Consider the following 22,962-nt stretch of genomic DNA (forward strand, 5'->3'; position numbering starts at 1 on the left):
TGAGTGAGGCCAGGGATTGAACCCCCACCCTCATGGATACTAGTCGGGTTCATTACTGCTGAGCCATGATGGGAACTCCTGAATTTTTTTTTTTTTTGCTTTTTTTGGGCCTCACCCATGGTATATGGAGGTTCCCAGGTTAGGGGGTGAATCAGAGCTGCAGCTGCCAGCCTACACCACAGCCACAGCAATACAGGATCCAAGCCATGTCTGAGACCTATACCACAGCTCACGGCAATGCCAGATCCTTAACCCACGGATCAAGGCCAGGGATCAAACCTGCATCCTCGTGGATCCTAGTCAGGTTTGTTAACTGCTGAACCATAAAGGGAATTCCCCTGAATTCTTTATTAGAAGCATTAGTATGTAATATTAGTTCAATTAATTTTACCAGTAGTATTTTTTCAGCCTGAGGAAAATGGATCGGGGTTTTGGGCAGACAAATGGCTTTGGGGACAGAGAGACAGGGACCAAGGAGGACCTAAGAAGCCCCTGCAGGACCTCAGGTGTAATATGATGACACCCAGACTGCAGTGCAGCACTAAACAAATATTTATCAAGTGCCTACTATCAGTCAGGTCCTGGGCTAGTGACAAAGAATATGACCTCCAAACCAGGCAGACACAGACCTGCCGTCCCAGGGCTCCTGGTGTCAGGCTAACCGAGGAGAAAGAAGGGACAGAGAGCATCTGAAAAATATCTGGATAAAGAATTACCTGGATCTGGTTGTATGGATGGGCATCAAAATTTACGGCAAGTCTCAAAACCTGGTCGTATCATTGATAATGACCAGGAAATTGACTGACTTCTTATTAGCTTCCCAAATCTATTACAATCTATTCACCCGGAAAAAAAAAAAAAAAAGGAGATGAGAGCAATGAAATGAGACCTTTTCATTTATGAATGCTTTTGAGCATGCGGATTCCAGGGACATTAGCAGATATTTCACTTTTCTGCTATCGCACTCGCGATAGCCGTGAGACGCCTCTGAAATATCTCGTGATAATTTACATTTGCCCAACGCTTCTCCAGTTTGCAAAGCGCTTCCCAGGCATTGTCTGCTTCGGTCCCCACAACAACCTTGAGCGTTTGCAAAGCAATTTCACTGAGGTTATCGCACGGGAGTCTTGAATTCTCAAACCTCATTTCCCCGCCGTCCACACACCAGCCAAGCCTGTCATTTGACGGTTCTGCAGACACAACATCGTTTCGCACTTGCTTGATTTTGTTCTTGTGGTTCCCTCTGCCAAGAAAGATGCCCATCCCTTCCCTGATCAGCCAAGGAGCACTGTCTTCATTTCAGGAAGCCCAGGGAAGGTAGGGAAAGGCCTTTTTCCCAGAGGCGGTAAGGAAGATTCAGGCACCCTGGAGCCGAGAACACCCAGGGACACGGCCCAGGCCAGAGGTAGACCAGCAGGCCAGTGAGCACAGGGTCTGCCCTGCAAAGCATTTGGGTGTCAGCGGAAGTGATGGTCTGAAGGCTTTCTGACTCCTTCATACGTTTTGTTTGGACAGCTCTGAGTTCCAATCCTGACTGCATGACTTGCTAGCTGTGTAAAATCTGGCAACGTCACCAAACCCAGTTCTAAATTCCTTCCTCTCTAGAAAGCTTCCAATACCCACCTTTAAAGTAAGGGGAGCAGCAGGGACTCTGAAACGTAAAACATGCATTACAGTTTTTAGCAAAGAAGAGATTGCTAAAGGGAAGTTATTCTTTTTATTATGAAGACCACGTCCTTGGAGTTCCTATTGTGGCTTCGTGAGTTAAGAACCCAACATAGTGTCGGTAAGGATGTGAGTTCGATCCCTGACCTCGCTCAGTGCGCGAAGGGTCCGGCATTGCTGAAAGATGTGCTATAGGTCACAGATGCAGCTTGGATCCCGTGTCGCTGTGGCTGTGGCATAAGTGTGCAGCTGCAGCTCTGATTCGACCCCTGGCCCTAGAACCTGTATATGCCATGGGTGTGGCCATAAATAGAAAAAAAAAAAAAGATCATTTCCCTCATGGCAAAAAAAGGGATAGAATTGCTTACCGTCATTGTCACTGCTATTATTATTACTACCACTGCTGTTATTATTTACATTTTCTCTTATTTCTAAGGGGGGAAAAAGCATTTGCTTTTCTGCTGACGCTTTGCCTGTCCTTTCCTAGAAATGACAATTCTGCTCAGAAGAGAAAGGGAGCCGGAGGATTTCCTCATAGGCAGGGGTACAGAAAAGCATGAGGGACACCCATCTGGGGGGCTAGACATATGGCTCATGATGGGTAAAGGACAGGGGTCACCCAGACCAAGTAGAGGAAGAAGCTGCTAGGAAGAGGGAATCACACAGGCAGAGGCCCAGAGCTGGACACACTGAGGCTGGTTTGCGGAGCTGTGGGTGCCGCAGTGCCTCTCAGCTGGGCCAGAGGGAAGGCAGGAGTGGTGAGTGAAATGGGATAGAGGAGTTCCCTTGTAGTTCAGTGGGTTAAGGATCCAGTGTTGTCACTGCAGTGGCTTGGGTCAATGCTGTAGTGCAGGTTCGATCCCTGGCTTGAGAACTTCTGTGTCGCATGAGTGCAGCCAGAAAGGGAAAGAAAGAAAGAAAGAGAAGGGAAAAGAAAAAAAAGAGGGAAGGAAAGAAAGAAAGAAAAAGAAAGACAGAAATAAAGACAGGAAGAGAAGGAAAGAAAAAAAGGAAGGAAGGAAGGAAGGAAGAAAGAAAGAAAGGAAGAAAGAAAGAAGGAAGGAAGGAAGGAGGAAGAAAGGGAAAGAAAGAAAGAGAAACAAAAAGACAGAAAGAAACAAAGAAAAAAAAGGAAGGAAGGAAGGAAGAAAGAGAGAAAGAAACAAAGAAAGAAAAAGAGGAGTTCCCGTCGTGGCGCAGTGGTTAACGAATTCGACTAGGAACCGTGAGGTTGCGGGTTCGGTCCCTGCCCTTGCTCAGTGGGTTAAGGATCCGGTGTTACCGTGAGCTGTGGTGTAGGTTGCAGGTGCGGCTCGGATCCCGCGTTGCTGTGGCTCTGGCGTAGGCCAGTGGCTACAGCTCCAATTCGACCCCTAGCCTGGGAACCTCCATATGCCGCAGGAGCGGCCCAAAGAAATAGCAAAAAAAAAAAGAAAAAGAAAAAGAAAGACAGACAGAAAGGCAGAAGGAAACAGAAAGGAAGGAAAGAAAGGAGGGAAGGAAGGAAGAGAAAGAAAGACAGACAGATGGGCACAGAGAGGGAAGTCAAGACCAAATTCCAGTGGTGTCTACTATGCAAGCCCTAACTTTTCTAAGCACTTCCAATGCATTAACTTATTTAATCCTCACAACCAGCTCCATGTCAGAGACGAGCACATGGAGGCACAGAGAAGTTAGAACACGTGCTCTAGGTCACACAGCAAGTGCATGTCAGATCTGGACCCAGAGCCCATGCTCGTCACCGCCCTAGGAAGGCATCGCTTCTTTTCTTCTGTGCCATTCAGGCGCTTGTCCCAAAGCCAGGAAAGAAACAGACCCCTTTAAAATCACGAGGGAGCAAGCAGTCCTTCACCTGCTGAACCCAGTTGGGCCGGAATGAAAACGACGCCCTCTCTCTCTCTCTCTGCCGCCTCCCCAGTGTGCAGAGGTGGGGCTTCAGAAGTTCCCAAACATAAATCCATTTCCATATAATTATGCCTCCTTGACCTACATGTCTTTCGGCTGCGTGCAGGGGCTGGAGGCACAAAAACCAATTTCTCCAACCAGAGAAAATTGCTTCCTGAGGCCCGTGGGTAATTAGACATTGTCTTCTGGGCATGGCCTGTTCCCTGGCCACGTCCCCGGGCACGGTGCTGCCACTTCAGGCCCCCGTCCCCCGGGAAAATGCAGGTCCCATCTCAGAACAGAACGTCCACCAGGACCGTGGCCTTGGAGCGTGGGCCGCCAGGCAGTGTGCATCCGGGAATTTTCCAGTGTTCTGGAACATCCAGATCCCGTGGAACCTCCCCCAGCAGCCAAAGGGGGAGGCAGGGGGATGCACTGTGAGGAAAGAGGGTACCTCGAATCTCCTCTGCTCCTGTCAAGTGTTATATAGGACCCCGTGTTTGAAAGTTTCAACGAGGTAGATATACAGGGCTGTCTCTTCTCCACCATCCGCCCTCCCCATCTACCTCCAGGGATGTCTGTGGTTTGGTACAGAAATAACAAACATCTTACTTAGTAAAACCCTTTCAGACTGAAAGCCCTTCAATGACTCTCCATTGCCTCAAGACAAATTCAACTCAAACCCAGTTTGAATCATTAGAATCAAGTGCTCAGAGTTCCCGTCATGGCTCAGCGGTAAGGCACTTGACTAGGATCCACGAGGATGCAGGTTTGATCCCTGGCCTTGCTCAGTGGGTTGACGCTCCGATGTTGCCGTGAGCTGTGGTGTGGGTTGCAGACGTGGCTCGGATCCCGTGTCGCTCCGATTCAACCCCTAGCCTGGGAACCTCCATATGCCTCTGGAGCGGCCCAAGAAATGGCAAAAAGAAAAAAAAAAAAAGAATCAAGAGCTGTTACGTCTTTACCTCTTCTCCAACTCCCTCTCCAGCACCAGCCAGGGAGGGGGCAGGCAGATGACAGAAATGAGTGAGGCCTGTGAGCCAGATGCTTTAATCCACTGAGCCAGACCAGGGATCAAACCCACAATTTAATGGCAACCCGAGCTGCTGCAGCAGGATTCCTTTTTGGTTTTTTGTTTTTTTGTTTTTTTGTTTTTGTTTTTGTTTTTGTTTTGCTTTTTAAGCCTGCACCCGCTGCATATGGAGGTTTCCGGGCTAGGGATCAAATCAGAGCTACAGCTCAGCTGCCGGCCTCCACCGCAGCCACAGCAACGCGGGATCCTTAACCCTGCAGCGGGATTCTTAACCCACTGCGCCACGGTGGGAATGGCAACTCCATCTTCTTACTCTGCCCTTTGGGGACATAATATTGTCCCCATGGCACAGATGATGAAACAGAGTTCAGGTCATGCCTGGACAAGTAAATGGGGAATTTGAACTCAGATCCACCAGTCGTCATAGGAGGTAACAGGAAAAATTCCAGAGAGGCTGGGTTTAGAAAGAGGAACGAGGGAGAGAATAAGATCAAGTCATCACATACATAATGGATTTCCCCGGGACTGACAGCAGGCAGATCGATGCTCCACAGAGAATGCCTTAGGGAATCCATCCATCCATCCATCCATCCATCCATCCATCCATCCATCTGTCACTCTTTTATTCCACTAACACTGACAGAGTGCCCTGTGGTAGGCCTTCGAGCTTCAGGGGGAAAAGATACAGTCCTTGTCTTCCAGGGGCTCCCAGCGAATGGGTGATAAAGATTTTGAAAGAGATCATTACGAAAATGTGTGCAATGCTGTGTCCAATGAGGTGCTTGCCTCCGTGCGCTGAGATCAGTGAAGCCTTTAAAAATAAAAAGGTCAGCCAGGCCAAGGGGTCTAGGCAGGGGAGGCATTCCAGGGAGAAGAAATAGCCCGTGCAATGCTACAAAGCTAAGAAAGAGCCATGCACATTCAGGCAAAAGTGAAGAGCGTGTGTATGGGATGCGGGAGGGAGTGGATGGTTTGGGAGGTACCTGGTTGGCTGTGCAGAGATACTGGATGCTGCTATAGAGCAGAGGTCTCAAACTAATGGTCTATGGGCCACACTGTGTGTGTGTGTCAACAGTGTCTGCCCTCTTGAAAGGGGGAGGAGAGAGTTCCAGCTGTGACACAACAAGATTGGTGGTATCTCTGCAGCACCAGGACACAGGTTCAATCCCTGGCCCAGCACAGTAGGTTAAAGGGATCCAGCATTGCTGTGGTGTAGGTTGCAACTGCGGCTCCTGTCAGATCTTTAGCCCGGGACCTCCAGATGCCACGGGCAGCCGAAAAAGAAAAAGAAAAAAAGAAAAAAGGGATATGAGCTGTGCCATTCACCCAAGGCCCTCGCATGCTCATTAATGTCACCTGCCGGGCCCCTGGTGCCATTTGAGCTTATAAGCCCTGGCATAGAGCCTTTAAAGGGAACAGGGAGTTTGAAATGATTCCTCTTGCTGCCTTGGAATGACTTATTTAGTAAGATCTTGGCACTCTGAGCCCAGGGTCTTGTACCCGAGAGCCTGATCCAGGCTTGGCACACAGCTGGGCATCACTGAAGTTATGTTGAACTGAAAGTGGATTCACGTGGAAGATGCTGGCACAAAACCTCTTCTGGAGAAGCTGATAGTCTGGAAACGATCTCTCCCACACCCGGAACACGAAATTACTTTCCAGTTACCCTTGATCATATCACCTGACTCATTTTCTGCAGTAAATACTTAGTAATCTTCCAGTCTATTCAAAACGAAGACAAAGCCCTTCTGCATGTCTACAATGCCTCATTAACCCATGTACATAGACCTTCATTCCTTCATTCGATAGGTATTTCGAGCACCTACTATATGCCCAAAACTGTGTTAAGAGGTTGGCAATATAGGAAGAATAATAAGCAAAGCCCTTCGTGATTTCTGACCTCATAGTTATTACGGTAAAATTGGGTAGCCTGCATGGGACCAGGGACTGTGCTCAGCACTTTCCAGGTATGAATTCATTTGCTCAAAAACACCTGTGAGAAGCCCCATGTCCTTATCTTTTATGTGGATGAGCAAACTGGCACAGAAAGGTTAAGGAAATTGTCCAAGGTCACACAGCTAGAAAGGGGCAGGGGCATATTTTGAACGTTAGCAGCCTGGCTCTGGAATCTGTATCCTTGGCCCCTTATCTTTCTGGGATGGCACTGGGAGCCCCTGCAATGTCTCCCAGATCATCAAAGTGGTGGCCGTGATAGTTGTGGTCCATGCTGGTGGTGTCTGTCGCAATGCAACCCTGGGTGAGTCGACTGACCATAACGACAGGCTCTGCGACTTCTGTATACACTAGTGAGCATTGCTGTTTTTCCCGATATCACATGGTATTGCTTTTCCTTCTTTTCTTTTCTTTTTGTCTTTTCTCTTTTTAGGGCCTCCCTTGCGGCATGTGAAGCTTCCCAGGCTAGGGGTCTCATCGGAGCTGTAGCTGCCGGCCTCCACCACAGCCACCGCAACGTGGGATCCGAGCCGCGTCTGCGACCTACACCACAGCTCTTGGCAATGCCGGATCCTTCACCCACTGAGCGAGGCCAGGGATCGAACCCACAACCTCATGGTTCCTAGTCGGATTCGTTCCTGCTGCACCACAACGGGAACGCCGCTTGTCCTTCTTTTAAGTTGGAAACACTTGATGCAGATCTAATACTAGACAGCAGCTGGAGATGCCAAGTCAACAGCAGATTGCTGAGGTTTATGCGTGGCCTTGGCTGCAAGGCAACTAGCTGCCCCTAGGAAGCAGCCATGGGAAGAGAAAACTTCAGGCTAGAAAGACAGCTTGGGTCACTGGCTGAAGAATTATTTGTTTAATTTATCTCTTATATTCCTGGTCCTGGACTGTGTCGCCCACGGCCCCGTTCCCTCTGCCCGGACGGTTCCTGGATCCCAGCAGCTCCTCCTTCACACTTCTGTGCAGCCTCTCCAAGCCTCAGAACCATTGCCACTTTCTCCCCATGGGCTTGAGAAAATGTCCCGGCACCTGGGAACGCTGCGCCCAGCTTTTTGAATGAAGAAAGGCCCATAGACGTGACTCATCCAAGGCCACAGAAGAAACAGGTAGCAGTGCAGAACTCTACGGGGTGAAAATAGATTGTAAGCTCCATGTGGACTCCCTTCACCTGCAGCCTTGCTCATTGCTGCATCCGAAGGTCCACCATGGCACCTGGGGCACAGTGGGCAGGTCATCTGTTGGAATGAGTGAGTGCCAGCCTCCTTTCACTCTCCCGTTGTCCTTGTGGGCTTGGAAGACGACAGGCAACAGAGAGGCAGGCTGTGGGTTGGCTGCATTTTGTATGCACAATTGATAAGCTATTTGCCCGCAGCTAAAAATACCTACCCCTGGCAGCCATTGGGAGGCAGATGGATGGTGCTCAGTGCAAGACGTTTAATCAAACAGCGACAACCCGAGCAGAGCCACAATTAGCCTCTGACACCCCTGTGAACTCCAGATGAGGAGCCCGGAAACCTTTGACTTCCTGTTGGTCCCTTGACACCCAGCAGCCGTGGCCCTGGATCCACAAAACAGCGAAACAAATGAGCATCCTATGCACATGGCAGCCACCAGCTGCGAGTCTGGGCACGGCCATGTGGCAGAAACCGTGCACCTGGGGTGAACCCCAGGGAGGACTAGAGGTGGGAGGACCATCAGATTTGGGGAGACAGCACAAGGCGAAGGTGTCATGTATTCCCAGGCTGGGAGTGGTGGGCATTCTTGAAGGACCTTCGACTCCTCTGAAAGGAATTCTTCCCTTGGCTACCTCATGCCACATCCATGCCAGCTGATACACCCTGTTCAAAAAGAAAAGGAAACAAAGAAGGAAAGAACTGGCCCATTTCTACTTAATGGTCAGTTCCTTCAACTCAGTGATGGGAACATCTGGATGAGCAGGTGCATTGAATGGGTCTAGCATCTAACACACTGGTTTTGAATCCTGGGTCCAGCACACCTTGGATGTCTGATCTGGGCCCGACTCTTAACCCACCGAGCCTCAGGGTTCTCATCTCTGGAATGGGGATATCTCCTAATCTTGGATGAGGATTAAATCTGATACAAGTAAAACCTCTAGCAAGAGAGCCACACCTAGTAAGTGCTTGCTAAATGGAAATTTTATTAGTAAAGGTACCAGTTATCATTGCATGTGCTCAGCCCCGTCTGACAGGTGTGTGTGACTAAGAGAACTTGGAAGGGGCATTTGACACTTTTGCATTCAACCTCAGTAAACTTCTTCATCCTCCGAGCCTCAATCTCTCTCATCTAAAAAAAAAGGGGGGGGGATGAGGAGTTCTCGTTGTGGCTCAGTGGGTTAAGGACCTGATGTTGTCTCTGTGACAATCCCTGGCCTCGTTCAGTGGGTTAAAGACCCAGCATTGCTGCAGCTGCAGTATAGGTCACAGATGAAGCTCAGATCTGCATTGCTGTGGCTGTGGCGTAGGCTGCAGCTGCAGCTCAGACTCAACCCCTTGGCTAGGGAACTTCCATTTGCCACAGGGGAGGACATTAAAAAAAAATTGGGGGGTGAAAATAGTAAATACTTTATTAGCAAAGATTACATACTGGATATTGACTCTTAGATATTATAATATTAGATAATATTTAATGTCATAGATATGAAATATGTTCATGTATAAGAAGAAATGCATCCAGAGCCTGATACGTAGTAAACACTTGCTAACTATGAGCCGCCCTGAGAGAATGGTGGCGGAGCTTTCTCTTTGCTGCCTCTTTGCCTTTGCATATGCTGTTCCCTATGTCTGGAAGCCCTTCCTTCTCTCATGTGCCTGTTCGGTTCCCAGCCACCTTCTCGCCAGATAGGAGCTGTGATACTACCTTTACTGTTGCTCTGTTATGAACAGGCTCCCTTTGCAGATCTGGAAACTGAGGCTCTGAGAAGGGAAGGGGCTTATCCAGGAGTACCCAGGAGTCCACGTGAGAGGTCAGTTTAGCCCAGAGGGGTCTCCTAACAACACTGGGAAGGCTAAGGCTGCTTTCTTTTGTCACAGCTTGATTGGGCTGTCTCTGACATGCGTCACTGGCTGAGTTTAAGGTGTAAAGCATGATGGTTTGACCGGCACATACTGTGAAACGATTGCCACGGTCAGTTTAGGTGGCATCCGTCATCTCAGATGGATACAAGAAGACGAGAACGCGAGAAGGGAAAAAGGTTTCCCTTGTGATGAGAACTCTTAGGGTTTACTCTCTTAATGACTTTGATATGTCACCCACAGCAGTGCGAAGGGCCCTTGCAGTGACCGAGTGCGAGAAATGAGGTCTCTCCTAGAGCCAGTTCTCCCATCCTCAAGAAATACCTCAGGAGGGAGTTCCCATCATGGCGCAGTGGAAACGAATCCAACTAGCACCCATGAGGTTGCCAGTTCAATCCCTGGCCTCACTCAGTGTGTTAAGGATCCGGCGTTGCGGTGAGCTGTGGTGTAGGTCACAAATGCAGCTCGGATCTTGCGTTGCTGTGGCTGTGGCCCAGACAGGCAGCTGTAGCTCCGATCCGACTCCTTGCCTGGGAACCTCCATATGCCACGGGTGTGGTCCTATAAAGACAAAAAGACAAAAAAAAAGAAAGAAAGAAAGAAAGAAATTCATCAGGAGAAGCCCCCGCCTAGTTCAGCAGGTGTTGCTTCCTCCCCATCAGGCCTCCACCTGGTTCGGCTCATCCTCGTCCCTGGACGGGTCATCACACTCACACACAGTAACTGACCACTTGCTACATGCTCCCATCCTACTGGTGAGGAATCCGAAGCTCATTGTGTTTATTTGCCCAAGGGTGCCAGCTAGAAATGTGCAGATCTGGGATGCTAACCCAGCTCCTCCAGACTCCCAAACTCATGCCTCTCATTTTAAGCAGCCTGTCCTTTCGGGAATAACTTTGGCTCTGTGTTGGCTGGGGAGCCACCTCCAGCTCGGCCCCCATCTGTCTCTGTGACAGACCTCTAGAGCTGAGAAAATGCAGCTGCATCCATCACTTGGTATGGAACTTGACCCAGAATGGCACCATCAAGTGCTTTCAAAATGCTTCTTCCACTTACCAGCTGTGCCAGCTTGGGCAGGTGGCTAACCCTCTCTGAAGGTTAGTTTTTGCTCATTTGTGAAATGGAGAGCAGAGTACCTGCATTCTGCTTGCACTGTCATCTCCTTATGTATTTTTTTTACATCAACTCACTTTTTTAATAAACTAGGAGTTCCCGTCATGGATCAGTGGTTAATAAACCCGACGAGTATCCATGAGGACACGGGTTCGATCCCTGGCCTCACTCAGTGGGTGTAGATTGCAGACGCAGCTCCAATCCCACACTGCTGTTGCTGTGGCATAAGGCCAGCAGCTACAGCTCCGATTAGACTCTTAGCCTGGGAACCTCCATATGCCATGGACACAGCCCTCAGAAGACCAAATAATAAAAATAAATTTAAAAAATAAACTAAAGTTGCATTAGAAATCACTACCGTAGATGGAAAAGCAACATTTCTGTAATACCATTTACGCTAAATGCCTAACTTTGAAAGTAAAAAAAATATTCATCAGAAAATCACATAAGATCATCTCATCTCTACAAAGCCACCCAGCACATAGAAGGTGTTCAACATATGCAGTCATAAGAAAATGAACCTTGGCACTGACAAGCACAGTTTGGAGACTTTCAAATCTGCTGGCCAACTTGAGACTCCAGTAGTTTTCATGGTTCTCCAAAGACGCTGCCCTGGTCAAAAAGCCAGAACCAATGTTATTATCAAGAGAAGGGCAACTGATTGGCCAGTCGCCTGGATGCTGACTCACTTCTCTGTGGCCCTGAGTCAGACTGCCCTGGGGTGGCAGCCATCTAAGCTCTTGCTGAGTACTCCTCCACAAGGACAGCTCTGCTAGGTCTCAACTCACCCGGGTCTACAGTGGAAACAACTACGTTGGGAAGTTTCTGGGGGAAAAGAAGGCTGCACCATGGATCCAGTGCCCAAGACTTCCTCCTGGCAAATCCACCGCATTGGGTCCACCCTGGCAGGCATCACCAATCCAGCGCAGCACTGCTAAGGCCCAGGCCTGTTTTAGAATATTGTCAACATGGTAGCCGGCAGCCCCTACCAATCAACCGATGATGGAATATTTGTGTCTTTCCTGCCTCAGGCTGTGTTCTCACTCTTGGCATGAGATCCTAGAAAGGGAGAGTCAAAGGAAGGAGGAAACACTGATCCTTGTTGGGAAAAGAACCCACTCAAGTGCCACAGGTGGTAGCACCTCTTTGGGCTCCTCCAAAAAATAATAGGAAAGGGCATGAGAGTAAAGCTACAGAGAAAAGCAAAGAGCTAGCAAAAGAAGAACTAACATTGAAAAAGAACAAAGGCGATTTCAGAGAATTGTTCAGAGACGCCCGAGTCATCATGCAGTAATGGCTCTTAAGGGTATAGTTCCATAGATCATGGCCAATGCTTTTTCTCCATTGAGCAGAAACACGGGGGGGGTGAGGGGGGGTGCGGACACAGCTGCAGCTCCACGATTGGTTGGGTAAGAGGCAATAAGGTGCCAGGATTGCAGGGTCTGGAATGATCCATGGAGGTAAAGGAAAATCTTCTGTGGATTCCGTGAGAGCTCAGACTCTTTTCCTATTCATCTCTGCTTCTAGCACAGGATCTGGCCTCTGGCTCAATAACTGCCTGCTCAACTGAAGTGGCCAGGTGTAAAAAGCCACCATTGCTAACGTTTACGGAGTGCTCACTGTGTGCCCAGAGCTACACCAAGCATTTTACACACACGTTATTTCATCTCTCTTTCCAACAGCCTCTGAGGGCACAATTTAGAAGGGTGCCAATTTCACAGATGTAGGAATTGAGGCTGAGGGAGATGAATCACTACACTTCACAACCTCTTCCAACGAAGACAGGTTCTCAGGTACCTGGATCTTTGGGGTGAGGTTCAGCCTGCAAAGAGCAAAATGACCGAATTCCCTGGCTTCTGCCCTGGAGCAGGTGGAACAACAGGAAGCAAGGGTGGCCCGAGCCAGTGCAGCGGGCAGCGTCTAGGGTTGGAAGGACACGGAGGGGCAGCTGCCCTGGGGAAACCTTTCCTTGCTCCCCTCCCAGGAGCCCCCAGGGCACAACCCCCTGAGGACCTCCAGGCACCGTCCACAGAGGCCAGTACAATTAAGCACCAAGTCTCATCAATATCATCTCCCCCATCACCCTGCCATGGAGACAGGAGGTTTTATTGATGCTGATGGGGGTATGAAAAGCCCCCAATAACCCCGGGGGGTGGGGGGCTGAGTCAGTCAGCAGGTGCATAAGACCTGGGCATGGGGCAGGGGGAGGGCATGGAGGAGGTAGGTCAGGGCACATTCATCTCAGGAGTCTGTGGAGTCTTCTCTGTGGAAGGAAAAGAGCATCCTGGCGGCAGCGGTAGGGGTGGGGGTGCAATTCCAAAAGCAGCGAAGGAGCCTTTAGGGCCTGGACAGCTGAGAGCTCCTTCCTCTGGAGGAGGCAGCACATAGGCAGATATGTCTGTGTGGGAAAATGCAGAGGGGCACCGCGTTGGCTTCTTGGAGGGGAGTCTAACCTTGGCTGGGAGATTTCTGGTGAATACCTGCTGTTCCCATGCAACATGGAGCAGGACCCAAAGCCCCTTTCCCTGTGGGCCTCCTTAATAAAGAGAAAAAGACACTCAGGAAACACCCATCCCAAGGGGCACAGAATTCATCCTTAAGGCACCAAGGCACTAAGGTACAGCTGTTGCAGCTGAGGGGCAGGAGCTGAGTGCCAGGGTCCCTGGAGGACTGCCCTCCCCGTGCTTGACAGGCATGGGGTCTCAGCAGACATGCCATCCCTGCCACAGGGACTAGCCTTCAAGGTAGCACCGAAAAAGGAACCCTAGTACACTGTTGGTGGGATTGTAAATTGGTGCAACCACTGTGGGAAAAAGTATGGAGATTGCGCAGAAAACTAAAAATAGAACTACCATGTGATCCAGCAATCCCACTCCTGGGCATCTACCCAGAGAAAACCACGACTCGCAAAGACACATGTACTCCGATGTTCATTGCAACACTATTTACAATAGCCAAGACATGGAAACAACCTAAATGTCCATCGACAGAGCAGTGGATCAGGAAGATGTGGTACATATACACGATGGACTATTACTCAGCCATTAAAAAGAATGAAATACCCGCATCTTTAGCAACATGGATGGACCTAGAAATTATCACGCTAAGTGAAGTCAGCCATACAATGAGACACCAACATCCAATGCTTTCACTGACATGTGGAATCTGAAAAAAGGACAGACTGAACTTCATTGCAGAACAGATGCTGACTCACAGACATGGAAAAACTTATGGTCTCCGGAGGAGATGGTTTGGGGGGTGGAGGGATGTGCTTGGGCTGTGGGATGGAAATCCTGTGAAATCAGATTGTTATAATCACTATACAACTACAGATGTGATAAATTCATTTGAGTAATAAAAATAAATAAATAAATAAATAAGGTAGCACACTGCATGGATCTGCTTGGCCAGTGCCTGGCCCTGCTCCTTGAGGCGCTGCAGGTGTCCGCCGGTGCCCACCAGGAGCATGGGCACGACGGGGCGGCGCTGAAACATCTCTGGATGCCCCTCTCTTTTGCCGCACATTCTCTGGCAATGGAGACTCGGATGACAAAGACCCTGGTCTGAAGGTGGGAGAGTGTGTGAGGCAGTCGTGCTCCCGGCCCACAGCGACTCACAGGTTCAGGCTCACCGCTCACCAGTCAGTTCCGGGCACAGTAATGCGTTTTGTACTCCGTGGGGTAGGCGCAAAGGAGCCCATTGCCCACTCTGCACACGTGCCTCTCCGCATAGTGGGTGCTGCTGCAGCCACGGTGGCAACGCCTCCTTCCCCTTCTGTGCCCTTCTGGATGCGACCACCCAGCGCCCTCCCCGCCCCTGCAGGGGAGTTGAGGTGGGGAGGGGGAGAACAGAGGCTGGAACTCCAGAGCCAGCCCCAGCTTTTCATTTCCCCTTCCTCCGCTCCAAGGTCCCAGAGTGGAGCGTGTATCATTAAGGGAGGTGACTGCGCCCAAGAGGCGACGCCCCATCACACAATTCAATCCCTACTCCCCCGCTGATCAAAACAAGGGCAGTGCTGACTTCTTGCCTGGAAGGCTTAGAAATTGCTTTTCCTAAAAATCTGTCCTTGAGGCATCTCCCAGCGGCGCGTAAATAACACCACTAGAATTGCTCTGGATGTCAGCGACCTCAAGCCTCCTGGGACCCGAGGGCTGACTCTTCTAGCGCAAAAGAGAGGCACCCAGAAGGTGGAGGGGCGTATTTAAGACACAGGGGGTGGCGCCCGGAAGGAGTGAATGGTCCTCTTTTTTGGAAATTCACAAGAGCATAATTCTGGATGCAGAGAAGGAGGCTTTGCAGAAGGTAATGCCGGGAATTGAATCAGCCCAGATGCAACTCTCTCTGTTCTCACTGTTCTTTTCTGAAGACCCACATAGAGGACGCAGCTCTGGTGTCAGTGACCTGCTCTTGTTCACATAATGGCCATTGCCATCAGAAAATTCTTTCTGGTATCGAACCTAAGTCCTTTGGTAGCTACAACTCAAGCTCTCTTCCTTTTTACAGATTCTCTTAACTCCCTTTACCAAGAAAAGGAAGGCGGGGAAGATGAGGGGAAAAAATGTATGTTACCCTTTAAACCAGCATTTCTCCTTTTGGGGATTTATTCTACAGAAGTATACAAAGATGCTTAATGAAGCTCTGTAGTGGCCAAAGTAATAAAATAAATAATGTCCAGGCATAGGTGAATATTTCATGATTATTGACAAGGGGAAAAAAAAATCCATCTTTTTCCAATTGATTTAGTTCTAACCGAAAAAAAAAATCAGCTTGCACAACCAAGAGTATCATTGTATGATCTCATTTTGTGGCAATCATCCTTATTACTAATTGTATTTATAATTACAGGCATATAAGTATCCCACAGATATACACCCCCAGAGTTCTGCTTGCAGCATAGCAAATCACCTTAAAAGTTAGAGGCTTAAAACAACAGTTGATGATTTTTTATCCTGGTTCTTGGGCTGACTGGGCTGAGCGGGATGGCTCTTGCTTGGGGTCCCTCTCAAAGTCACAGCCAGGGGGCAGCTGGGACTGCCGTCACTTAGGGGTTCCATGGAGCTAGACAGCCAAGAGGGTCACTGTGACTGACAGCCGATGTCGAATGTCAGCTGCAGGCTCACCAAGAGCTTTCAACGAGTCTCTACACACGGCCTTTCCATGTGGCTTAACCTCCTCGTGGCTAGGTTCTGAGACGGAGCATCCCAAAACAAGTATTTGAAAGGCTCACTTACTCTCTGGTCATGCAGGGTCACTCCCACGATAGTCTATTGGTCAAAAGTGAGTCACAGGACCAGTTCCGATTCAGGGGGAGGAGTCTACATCAAGAAATGAATGCCAGAAAATGTGGTTCAGTGGGGGCCATCTGAGAGACTAGATGCTACAGTATTGCCAGAAAATGGACTTTGGGCAGACTTTCACTTTCCAATGTCTACTATAATAGTTAAATGTACAAACTCAGGAAGACAAAAACTCTGGCTTAATGTCCTGGCTCAGCTTACTTGCTGTGTGACCTCAAAGAAGTTACTTAACATCTCTGAGTCTTAATGCTCTCAGGTAATTTTTCCAACCTCAGGGTGGTAGTAAAGATTAAATGAGGTATTGTATGTAAGATGCTTATAAATAAATGCTCAATAAAAGTGAACTAATAATAATATTATACACTGATATAGTGGAGGGTTTTTTCTTTCTTTTTCGGGCTGCAGTTGCGGCAGATGGAAGTTGCTGGGCTAAGGGCTGAGTCGAAACTGCAGGTGCAGACCCACGCCCCATCCACAGCAATGCAGGATCTGAGCCGCATCTGTGAGCTGCACCACAGCTTGCAGCAACACCGGATCCTTCACCCAAAAAGCAAAGCAAGGGATTGAACCCACATCCTCACAGACACTATGTTGGGTTCTTAACCCAATGCACCACAAGGGGAACTCCAGGTTTTTATAAGTATATTTTACTTTTGTAATTGAAAAAGTAATTTTCAAAGACAAAAAAAAAAAGAGGGAAATGTAGCAGAATTAAGAGAAATAAACTCGGAACTCCCAGTCAGGGCCTTTTCCAGGACTCTGCAGGGACCTCTTAGTCCTCATGGACCCAGAAAATACCTCTGGAAGACCTTGACCCTTTCTTCCTGCACCAGTACATTCAGTGGGGGGAGGTCTGACAGCTTGACCTGTGTTGTTCTTTCAGCTGCTCCCCCAAATCCTCTCAAGTTGGAGCACAGTAAGCTGCAAAGCAGAGGAAATGAATTCTCCCAAGAATGTAACCAAGAAGCTTTGCGATCACAAAACATAGGCTTTATATTCCCCAGGAGCTAACACCTGTCCATTGACAGAAAGGATTTGCTTTTTTAGAAGCATTGACATTTTGATCATAAAGTTCACTGGGACTTGCCTGGATTGGTTAGGTTTCCACAACAGATTCTTGGGCCTGTTCGTTGGAGAAAAAAGCTGAGAAATGGAATTTCAGGCAGTGATGGCTTGGGTTCGTTTCACTCATTCACTCTTTATAAATACACACAGACCCTGTCAACACCATTGCTGTTCTTTGGGAGGAAAGCTGCCATAGTGGAAATGAAAGGATTTTTTCCCATATGGGGAATTATAGCAAATGTCAAAATTTAAGCGTTGAAAATTCTACCTGCTCATTTCTCTTTCAGAAAATCAATACGCAGGCACAGTTCCATTCCTCTCTGGGTCTCTGTGGCTCACACATCTCTCTCATCGCAAGGATGTCCTAAGGGCTCTCGATGTTGCCTTGGGGAGCAAATCTGCCTGCCCCCAAATAGATGGGAAACGCAAATGTCTGCGGGTTAGTTTCTCAAGAGAGGCAATTACCAGAAACTTAAGGAACTGTCAAAGAGGTATACTTGGCAGTTTCATTTGAGGTTGATGACCTGCCTGACTTCAAACACTGATTAGATGGAGCTGGAATCTTTTTAAAGAGTCTGGATATGGAGACATTTTAGCACCACCCTCCAAAGAGAGTTCGATGAGGGAGCAAGAGATGGTGGTGGTATCATTCTCTGCAGAATAAATACGCTCATCCCCCTGTATCCACAGATACAGAATCCATGGATACAGGGCCATCTGAATGCTACAGTTTTCTTTTTTTTAGTTTTTTATTATGATTGATTTACAGTGTTCTGTCAATTTCTGCTGTACAGCTAAAGCGACCCAAAGTGTGTGTATATATATATACATACACACATGTTCTTTTTCTCACATTATCCTCCATCCTGTTCCATCACAAGTGATTAGATACATAGTTCCCTGGGCCATACAGCAGGATCCCACTGCCCATCCACCCCAAATGCAAGAGTTGGCATCTCCTAACCCCAGACTCCCAATCATCCCACTCCCTCCCCCTCCTCCCTGGCAAACACAAGTCTGTCCTACATGTCCATAATATTTTCTGTTTTGTTGATAGAGCATTCATGCCATATTTTAGACTCCACGTATAAGTGATATCATATGGTGTCTGTCTTTCTCTTTCTTTCTTACTTCACTCAGTATGAGAGTCTCTAGTTCTATCCATACTGCTGCAAATGGCATTATTTTGTCCTTTTTTATGGCTGAGTGGTATTCCACTGGATATATGTACTCCCTCTTTCTAATTCATTCATCCATTGATGGGCATTTAGGTCGTTTCCATGTCATGGCTGTTGTGAATAGTGCTGCGATGCCCATTGTGGTGCATGTATCTTTTTCAATGAAATCTTTGTCTGGATATATACCCAGAAATGGGATTGCTGGATTATATGGTAGTTTTATATGTAGTTTTCTGAGGACTCTCCGTACTGTTTTCCATAGTGGTTGTACCAATTTACATTCCCACTAGCAGTGCAGGAGGGTTCCCTTTTCTCCACACCCTCTCCAGCATTTGTTATTTGTTGACTTGTTAATGATAGCCATTCTGACTGGTGTGAGGTGGTACCTCGTATTAATTTCAATTTACATTTCTCTAATAATCAGAGACGTTGAGCATCTTTTCATGTGCCTGCTGACCATCTGTCTCTGCAGTCTTCTATAAGGGACTTGAACATGTGTGGATTTGGGAACCAATACCGCAAAGATAGTGAAGGGACGACTGTATGTAACATTTTTTTTTCTGGGGAGACCTCAGCATTTATTCACCTCTACCCTTTTATAGGCTAAGGGGCAGAGCAGGGACCTAGACGGGAGTGTGGGAATTGCTTAGTGAATGGAAAGATGATTCTGAGAAATGATGGCATTTCTCTACGTCAGGGACGACCCGGGGAATGGGGATCACTTTCCTCCGACTGAAAACCCTTTCCTGTGACCAAAAACAAAGCAGAACTTGACATACCATCAAGTCAGACAGAGCTAGAGTCACCTTCAGACTCTTGACTTACTCAGTGTGCAGCTTTGGGCAGATACCCTAGAGCTCCAAGCCTCAGTTTCCTCACCTGTAAAATGGGGATGATAGTAGACTGATGAGAGGCCTTCTTCTAGTTCCATGAATACCAACTTCATTCCTACCTCTGGGCCTTGGCACTTGCCATTCTCTTTGCCTGGAATTCTTTTCCCATGGATCTTTTTATGGAAGAGCCCCTCTTCTCATCCTTAATTGAAACCAAATGTCCAATCTAACCCCCTCCCCATCAATTTGTCTCATCCCTTGGTTTTATTCTGTATAGCGTCACTATCTGAAATTCACGAGAGAGCAAGCCCTGGATTCCAGCCCTGCCGCTGCACGTCGGCCAAGCAACATAAGTTCTCAGAGACCTTTGTACTTATTCGTTTTGCATTTATTTTTGTTTTTACTCTCTTGTACCTTTTTGTATTTTGTATAGCATCGCTATCTGAAATTCTCTTGTACCTTTTTGTATTCACAATACAACTAAATGAATAAATAAATCTCCCCTCTATACCATAAGCCTCGTGACTTCGACTGTATCCATAGTGTCCCTTCTTTTTTGAAAAAGAACTAAAGCAAATGTGGCAAAATGTTAAATTGTGTTTAACCTGAGTGATGAATACACCAGGGTGCGTACCTACAAGTCATTTTTCACGTTTGAACAATTGCATAATATTTCAAAAGGCACACGAGAGAGCAAGCCCTGGATTCCAGCCCTGCCGCTGCACGTTGGCCAAGCAACATAAGTTCTCAGAGACCTTTGTTGGCGAACATGGATTAATGGTGTTTGAATTTCAGGGTTGATGGTGAAAACTAATGAGAAAAAAATGTGTGGAATGACTTCTAGATGTTCTTCCCTGGGATATCATTTAAGAGCGAGTCCCGAATGACTTTCCAGGTGTATCTTTTTCAGAGAGATGTTTGTTCTTAAAACTGATCAGAAATTACGTGGATGCATTTCAAAACAGTCCTGGCCCCAAGAAAAATAATTTATTGCCACCATTTTTTGCAAACACTACATGCACGCATGTCCTAGAGACATATGTAAGCACAGATTATGTATTAGCTCTGATTGCTGTGAAGGAGGGATACTTGGGTGGTTGGAGAACAAGAGTGGAATGAAATTCTACTTTTCTTTGCTAACTTTAAGTACGTTCCATGTGGGTAGATTACCTACTCTAAAGCTATAGCTTTTGTTTTTGTTTTTTTAAGGCCAAACCTGTGGCAGTGGAATTTCCCAGGCCAGGGGTCACATTGGAGCTGCAGCTGGGGCCTACGGCACAGCCACAGCAACACTGGATCCAAGCCGCATCTGTGACTCATGCTGCAGCTTTTGGCAATCCTGGATCCTTAACCCACTGAGCGAGGCCAGGGATTGAAACCACATCCTCACAGAGACATGATGGGATTCTTAACCCACTAAGCCACGAAGGAACTCCCTAGTTTATTTTCTTTTTTACTTTTTTTTTCTTGTTGTTTCGCTTTATAGGATTGCACCGAGGCACATGGAGGTTTCCAGGCTAGGGGTCGAATCAGAGCTACAGCTGCCGGTCTACGCCAGAGCCACAACAACGTGGGATCCGAGCTGCGACTGTGACCTACACCACAGCTCACGGCAACACGGGATCCTCAACCCACTGAGCGAGGCCAGGGATCGAACCCGAGACCTCCTGGTTCCTAGTCGGATTCGTTTCCACGGCACCACTTTGGGAACTCCCCAGTCCCTTCGATTTCTATGGGCGTGCCCAGTGCACTATACCTAGGGCCCCCTCGGAGCCAGTACAGTCCTCTTGCTCCCCACCTAAACCGGAGTCTCTTGTCTCCACAGCAAATATCCTCACGGTGATCATCCTCTCGCAGCTGGTGGCCAGGAGGCAGAAATCCTCCTACAACTATCTCTTGGCCCTGGCTGCCGCGGACATCCTGGTCCTCTTTTTCATCGTGTTCGTGGACTTCCTCCTGGAAGATTTCATCCTGAACGTGCAGATGCCTCGGGTGCCCAACAAGATCATAGAAGTGCTGGAATTCTCGTCCATCCACACGTCCATCTGGATCACTGTTCCATTAACCATCGACCGGTACATCGCCGTGTGCCACCCGCTCAAGTACCACACCGTGTCCTACCCAGCCCGCACCCGCAAGGTCATCGTGAGTGTGTACCTCACCTGCTTCCTGACCAGCATCCCCTACTACTGGTGGCCCAACATCTGGACGGAAGACTACAGCAGCACCTCGGTGCACCACGTCCTCATCTGGGTCCACTGCTTCACCGTGTACCTGGTGCCCTGCTGCATCTTCTTCATCTTGAACTCGGTCATCGTGTACAAGCTCCGGCGGAAGAGCCATTTTCGCCTCCGTGGCTACTCCACCGGGAGGACCACTGCCATCCTGTTCAGCATCACCTCCATCTTCGCCACCCTCTGGGCGCCACGCATCGTCATGATCCTCTACCACCTCTACGGGGCGCCCATCCAGAACCGCTGGCTGGTGCACGTGGTGTCCGACGTTGCCAACATGCTGGCCCTCCTCAACACGGCCATCAACTTCTTCCTCTACTGCTTCATCAGCAAGCGGTTCCGCTCTATGGCCGCCGCCACCCTCAAGGCCTTCATCAAGTGTCAGAAGCAACCGGCCCAGTTCTACACCCACCATAACTTTTCCATAACCAGTAGCCCCTGGATCTCGCCGGCCAACTCACACTGTATCAAGATGCTGGTGTACCAGTATGACAAAAACGGAAAGCCTATAAAAGTCTCCCCTTGACCCCGGAGGCGGGGAGGGCACCTCGTGCCTCTGCTTGATCCCTTTCCCGATGGGGAGGTGGTGGCCCATCCGGCGGCTGATCGGCTCTCTGGGCGAGCGGCAACCTGATTTCCCGTCTCCACGGACTGAGCAACTCTCAGACAGGTCGATGAGAAAAGGTGGAGGAGAGGAAAGAAAAGCATGAATCTTGTTTTTGTTTCAGCCTTTTTTTTTTTTTTTTTTTTTGCCCCCAAGTCCCGGGGACAGCAAAAGTTCCTTCCCGATTTGAAGAGGCCATCGGAGGGGGTGTCTTAAGAGCCTATGACTTCACCGCGGCATCATCCACAGTCACTGGCAACTGCTCATTTAAGTGACCCACCAGCCACACTAGCCGGTCGCTGAACCCACACTCTTCTTCCAAGAGCCAAGGTCATCCCTCGGGTCCCTGGGGCTATTTCCAGCAGCCAACAATTCTGACCAGTTGGGGGATTTTCCAAGGTGCCCTTTGTCCTAGTGAAGGTTTTGGTCTTGAAGGGACCCTGGCACCCTCTCTGCAGAGTGACATTGTGGGGACGGGGCGGGGAGGATGGAATCTTGCCCAAACTCCTGCCCAGAGCTTCTGTGGAAAGACTCCAAACCAATGGAAGGATGAGCCTCAGACCTCGGGGGTGGGGGGTGAGGGGTCTACAGCCTTTCTATTCACCATTATGTATAGGTTTTATCTAGCGCCTCCAAAACAAAGACCCTGCCTGGGGTGTCGGGGGTGGGGTGGGGAAGGAGGATTTCTTGAGCCCAGAAAAACAAAACAAACACACAAAAATAAGCCCAGTCTTGCCATTGTTTCGACATATCCCCGCGTCAGCTGCGTATCATCTCTTTACTCAGAGTCACATCGTGTGGTGGTGCCACGCAAGCTTCCTGGAGAAGCCTTTGCCAGCCTGCCTTCTTGCTTGCTGAAACACTTCACCCAATTGTTTTCCTTGAAGTGACTTCCGAACCGGATTTCTCGTCTGAGGGTCAGGAACCGTAGCTTTCCAGGGGCGAAGGGAGCCATTGTCGGCTCTGCCCCACCGTCCAGCTGGCAGTGCCATTCGGCCACAAATGGCGATGGCAAGGTGCCCATGCGATCTGCATGTCTGCCCTGTCATGCACATGGCTCGA

At 48.7% G+C, this 22,962-nt stretch overlaps 1 protein-coding gene across 1 annotated transcript in view; it reads left to right on the forward strand.

Moving 5' to 3' along the window:
• GPR139 (G protein-coupled receptor 139) overlaps positions 1–21,902 on the forward strand; it is a 43,180-nt gene extending 21,278 nt beyond the window's left edge. Inside the window, exon 2 of the mRNA XM_047779148.1 lies at positions 20,888–21,902. Coding sequence (XP_047635104.1) covers positions 20,888–21,822 — 935 coding nt within the window. The 3' untranslated portion in view covers positions 21,823–21,902. The remainder of the gene's footprint in view (positions 1–20,887) is intronic.
• Positions 21,903–22,962: the final 1,060 nt, after the last annotated feature.

The sequence above is a fragment of the Phacochoerus africanus genome, chromosome 5 (assembly GCF_016906955.1).
Source record: "Phacochoerus africanus isolate WHEZ1 chromosome 5, ROS_Pafr_v1, whole genome shotgun sequence".
NCBI classification, from domain to species: domain Eukaryota; kingdom Metazoa; phylum Chordata; class Mammalia; order Artiodactyla; family Suidae; genus Phacochoerus; species Phacochoerus africanus.